At 44.2% G+C, this 5,373-nt stretch overlaps 1 protein-coding gene across 1 annotated transcript; it reads left to right on the top strand.

Moving 5' to 3' along the window:
• Window positions 1–2,588: 2,588 nt before the first annotated feature.
• Window positions 2,589–3,600, top strand: LOC102701006 (F-box protein At1g61340-like). The gene is made up of 3 exons (XM_006657769.2): window positions 2,589–2,813; window positions 2,919–2,993; window positions 3,114–3,600. Exons 1-3 carry the CDS (start codon window positions 2,589–2,591, stop codon window positions 3,309–3,311), a joined length of 498 nt encoding a protein of 165 aa, XP_006657832.1. The 3' UTR covers window positions 3,312–3,600.
• Window positions 3,601–5,373: the final 1,773 nt, after the last annotated feature.

Here is a 5,373-nt window from a genome sequence, read left to right as displayed (position 1 = left end):
AGGTTTTGTCGGTAGGCTCAGCCCATTTTATTTGCGCAAATCCTTCTTCAAATCCAGACGACGAGAGTAATGGGCTGCAGAGCCCATGCATATTTATTTTCAGTTTACTTCTTTTTAAACACCTCATCTCTTAAATTATATGTATGCTTTACGATAAAAAATTATATTTATAAGATATATATATATATATATATACACATGAATTTTAGTAAACAGTTTGTATAATGTATAAATTCTTTTCAACTTATGTGTATATATTCAAACTTTATATGTTATATATATGAGGCAGGTATGTGTAAAGTTTCTATATAATGTTTAAATTCATTATATATATATATAATATTTTTATGCACAAGGTATCAAAATAATAAATTTGGTGTATATTTTATACATATAAAGTCTATAAATAAATACTTAGGTTAACACATAGATGTATTCATGTTATTTAAATAGTTATGAATAAAATTCTAACATTTTGACAAGATAATACAAGTATCTACATGAACATATAAGTCTAAATTCGATCAAATAGTCAAGAAATATAATAGAAAATTTTATGTGTACTACTGAGTACTGTTTGCTACCTGGTTTTATATTATTTGTTTCTCTATATGTAGATCGAATCTAGACATGTTTGTGTATGGACTCGTCCCATCATTGCCAGTAATTATTTAAAAAGAACATAATTATTTAGGTCAGATGGAGAATACTAGATTGCATCTATGTAAACTACTATACTTGTCTGCTGGCATACTACTTCACTCATGTATTCATCCTACTAATACGGAGTACACAAAAATTACGGTGCAATTTTGTAAAAACGAAATAGTGAGGAAGGAGATATTTATCTCCTTTTGTGCTGTGAGTGACAAATTTGAATTTCGATGAAGCAACTAACTGCTGTCTGTTTTTCCTTTGACTATATTTCTTCTCCCGGGTTGACCGGTGTTGCTACTGCATCCCTGCATGGCACTATTTCTCGGAAGCAACCACATTAGCTTAAGAAAATGGAAGTGTGATTGAACACGAGCTGAACGTGAATAACTTCTGCATTTCAAATACCTCTTAAATTCCCTCTAGTGATTAAAACCGGCACTTAAGTGATTAAAACTCTCTTAAATTGGCACTAAACGATTAAAATTCGCAGCTCATTACGAGCCATCATTAAAAAAACAAACAAATTTAGAAAAAGGAAAAAAAAGCAGAAAACGTAGAACACGGTGGTGGACGACCGACATCCACCGACCTTCAAGCGTCGCGTGGCGATCTCACCCGCCGCCTCACCAATCCCCCCTAACCCCCTCCCGCCGCCTCCAACGGCTAGTTCGCCTTCCTACCAGATCCCGCCACGTACCCCGATCCGCCACGCGTACCGCCCCTCACTCGCCGTCCGATCCACGCGGTTTGGCTGGGCGCCAACTCGCCTCGATTTCAAAAAAAACTAAAACGGAAAGCCCCCCCCTCCCACCTTCCCCACTCCGATTCACCCACGGTGACCGACACGTGGACCCACCCTTTACCGGGTCCCACCAGTCAGCGAGAAACACGCTCTTAGCGTAGAAATATAATATCTCAACGACCGCAGCTTTGGATGCTGCGCCGGAGTGGCTGTAAATTTCTAGAAACACCCCCGTCGCGACGGGATATTTCTAGGCAGGTTCGCTCGAGTACTGGACCACTCACTGACATGTGGTCCCCACAGTCCATCGGGCCCGCATGTCAGTGAGCGGTACTGCAGAATGTGGGGGTGCCGCTCCTATATAAACAGCGGCGAGGAGGCCGAGCTGTTTCCATTTTGACGACTCTGGTTTGCTTAGCGAGGTTAGGGAAAGGCTCCGAGGTTTTTATTTTTTCTTCTGTTCGATCATCCGCCGAACTCGAGCGATTTTACCCAAGTTTGTTTTCGTGGTAGCGGCAGCAGCGATTTACCTGAGGTTTTTGTTCTCGTTTTCGTTGTTGCGAGGGGAGAGAGATACAGGTTTGGTGGATTCTGCGACTGGGGGAAGGAGCAGAGCAAAGGTACGGATTCCTCCATGCGATGTTCCAATCTCTGCTCTGTTGGTTTTTTCTGTCTCTTGTGCTTTGTAAGTTCTGGCGGAAGAGTTGGTTCGAGGTTGATTTCAGGTTTGGGGTTTGTGGTCTTGGTCCGAAGCGTTTGTTCCGGAGCTGTTCGTGTTCTTGTTTTGGTGGATGGTTTTTTTCGCCAATTGCTATTTGGTGAGGAAGTTTTGAGTTTTGGTGGGATGCTGCGGGGCTGAGGACTCCTGAATTGGGATTTTTTTTTCGGTTTGTGTTTTTACGAATTTCTGTTGTGTTTCCCCCTTTTTCAAATTGGAGATTTATGCTGAAAAAAACACACAAGTCAAAATAGTATTCGTTTACAGCTGAATTGCTTCCACTATTTTGAAATGTAACTCTTCAAGTGATTTTGCAATCTATGTTTTCAATTCTGTTCGGCGTGATCATTTTCCTCTCTCTGTTTCAATGCAGATTGCCGTTTAGAAGATCTGAGGTCAGATTACTCCGCTAGTTTCAACCAGAGTAGAACAGGATTTAACAGCAAAAGGGGGGGGGGGGGGGGGGAATTAATGGCGATTGGACAGGCCAAGACAAAGAGCTCGTTTGCCACGAGCTTGAGCTTTTCAAGCAGCGGCAGCACCAGGATCCTGGGGAGGAAGAGGGTCGCCGTCTCGCCGGCACCGTCCCCCTCCGGCCCGCACTCGCCGGCGCGCACTCTGCGCAAGCAGCGCAGCATCAGGCTCCACATGGGCGGCACCGTCAGTCTGCTCGAATCGCTGCCTCAGGATGTCTTGGTAATTAAGCACTGATCAGTTATAATTTTCATTATTCGGTTCCTGCATCGCACTGGTTCATTTCGATGAGTTACTTACCTCGATTCATATCGAAAAATGTCGCAGATAAAGGTCTTGTGCAAGGTGAACTACAGTGACTTGAGGCAGCTGCTCCTCGTGTCCAAACAAGTTAGCGCTGCAGTACGTATCTTGATCTTGATCTTGATCTGTCTCACACCTCCGAGCCCAAATAATGTTTACACTTCAGAGGGATTCTTCTATTGTAGACTGAAATTGTGCATCCAATCTGATTCTGTGCAGACGCTTGTTGCCAAGGAGCAGCACTTCGCATTTGCGACGCCGTCCTCGAAGCCCGTCTTCAGGGGCGGCGAGGAGGAGGAACAAGAAGCCCCCTGGGCGCCCAAGCAACGCAGGGTTGCAAGGTCGCCCATCTTGGGCAAGAAGAACCTTGCGAGCATCAGCGTCAACCTGTTCGAGTCGTTCATCTCGGAGGCGTAGAGATGTAAATATTACAGGACCAGGCACACTTTCCAGTTTTCGCATCAAATCACTTCGCTTCTTGTATCTAGCAAAGCATCTCGTGCTCTAGTGTTAGGTTATAATGTTAGGAGTGCATTTTTTTTAGCTCACGTCAAACAGAGAAAAACTTAGGCTTAGATAGTCATACGGTCATAGTTATCATATGTTTTTAGCTAAAAATGGTCGTTCTTCAATGCTGTGATTGAAGAGAACACGATGTCTTGTGTATGTATATGTAATAAGTTAGTATAAGCATCGAATGCACGAACTCTCAGAAGAGATCTCTCTTCTCTCCATGTAATGTATGATCTCTGCATAGTGGCAGCCTACAAGGGGAGATGTTCTCTCTCAGACGAAATAAATCGACTCCGTTGTTACTTGCATTCCTGATAGTATCTTGTGATTGACTAATTGTCCTAAGACTCCTAATGTAGAAGTATTGGTACCGTGCGTGTAAAACCAAGTGTTGGATTTTATGTTAGAATGAAAAATCGTTCAATGCCGTGACCTTGTCATCTTTGTTGAAAAGCTTGTTTAGATTTTTGAGTGTGTCGGCATTGTTATGTGGGACTAATCGTGGCTCAGGTTAAGGTGCCTATATATGGAGCGATGGAACGGTTGTTTGGTCTACCTGTATATGGGTGACAAAAATCAACATTGGTCAACGGTGAGTACTGGGAAGAGTTCAGCGAGAAGCGAAGATCCATAGTGGTTAGGAAGTCATGTGACAAGTTGAGATGAATATAATGTTCCTTCAAGGTTAATATTAGTCAATGATAGATCAAGAACTAGATTTAGTAAGTAATTAAATTCTCAAACTATTAGAAAGCTGGGAGACAAGGTTGAATTCAAGGTTACGGGGACTTTTAACTTTTTGTCACTATTTGCCGTATCCTCTTAACCCCTTACTCCTACAGTGAAGAGAGAGTGACAAATCTATTGCCACTCAGCATGTAAAAATGATAAATAGTTAAATTTCCTAGGGCTAACAAAAGGTCCAACCAGGACATGGTCAAGCGGTCAAGCCACGAGTGAGGGGGCAAGGCAGGCCGGTGGCTCAGGGGCTAAGCTAGTGACGCTGGCAGGTTGGCTCAGGTGTGCGGCGGCTAGGTGGGCACGCGCAAGAGGCTGGTCTAGGAACGGCGCGAATGTGTCCCAGTGGGCGTTGGTGCAGCCAAGTGCCGACCGGCTTGGGGACGCTCTACTCTGTGCCCGTCCTCTATTCGGCCACTGCAGGTTGTGTGTTGTGCCACCGTTCTCAGCCACCTCAGCCCAAGCTGAGGTCGCAACCAGCTTCGCCTCACCGTCCTGATGCTCCCAGTCGCCGCCGTCTCCATGGTCGTCGCTTTCGTTCCAGCTGCCATGACCGAGGGGAATGGAACCCCCTCGGCTCCATGGTCCAGGAACCGGCCTCCCCTCGCTGCTCCGCCACCTCCTTTGCCGCCGTCACCGTCCAAACACTGTCGAGCCGGTCCTACCATGAACGTAACATACGTTGAAATTTCTTGGGTTTTCAGGTGCGTGGGTTAAGGGTCTGTAATTTGAATTACAAAAATAGTTTAAAACAAATAATTAGATTATTGTAATTTGGAGCCCATATTACTATGATCTGATAAGTTACCTGAATCGTGTTTAAGCCTACAGTAATTACTCATGTTGCCATCTATTACATACTTAAGTAGACTGAATAATCTAAATTGCAATAATTCTAGGAGAAACAAACAACCCTTCCGTCCAAAATATGCGCGTCAATTTTGCCTAGCTGTGTGCCCCAATTAGGCCCTGCAATGCTCATAATTTTGGGCCAAAGTGTGTGAATTTGGCCCATTTGGACGTTAACGTGGTCCAGATGTGGACCATCTGGTCAGAAATCTGGCCCACGGCGCACTTTAATTCGGGCCGAAGGTACCCGCTAATTTGGTCAAAAAAGTGGATGCATATTCAGCCGAGAAAAGGTTATTTCCCCTCCCTCAACTATTGGATGAATTTAATTTACGTCCCTCAACTATAAAACTGGGTAGATAAGCTCTCTCAATTATCA

The sequence above is a fragment of the Oryza brachyantha genome, chromosome 7, assembly GCF_000231095.2.
Source record: "Oryza brachyantha chromosome 7, ObraRS2, whole genome shotgun sequence".
In the NCBI taxonomy this organism is placed as follows: domain Eukaryota; kingdom Viridiplantae; phylum Streptophyta; class Magnoliopsida; order Poales; family Poaceae; genus Oryza; species Oryza brachyantha.
This window is presented reverse-complemented; position numbering and strand designations above follow the sequence as displayed.

Excerpts from the sequence above, each read along its gene's own strand:
- LOC102701006 (XM_006657769.2), top strand. The coding sequence starts at position 2,589 with ATGGCGATTGGACAGGCCAAGACAAAGAGCTCGTTTGCCACGAGCTTG. Across the intron at positions 2,814-2,918 it reads CGCTGCCTCAGGATGTCTTG|ATAAAGGTCTTGTGCAAGGT; the intron begins GTAATTAAGCAC and ends AAAATGTCGCAG. Across the intron at positions 2,994-3,113 it reads CCAAACAAGTTAGCGCTGCA|ACGCTTGTTGCCAAGGAGCA; the intron begins GTACGTATCTTG and ends GATTCTGTGCAG.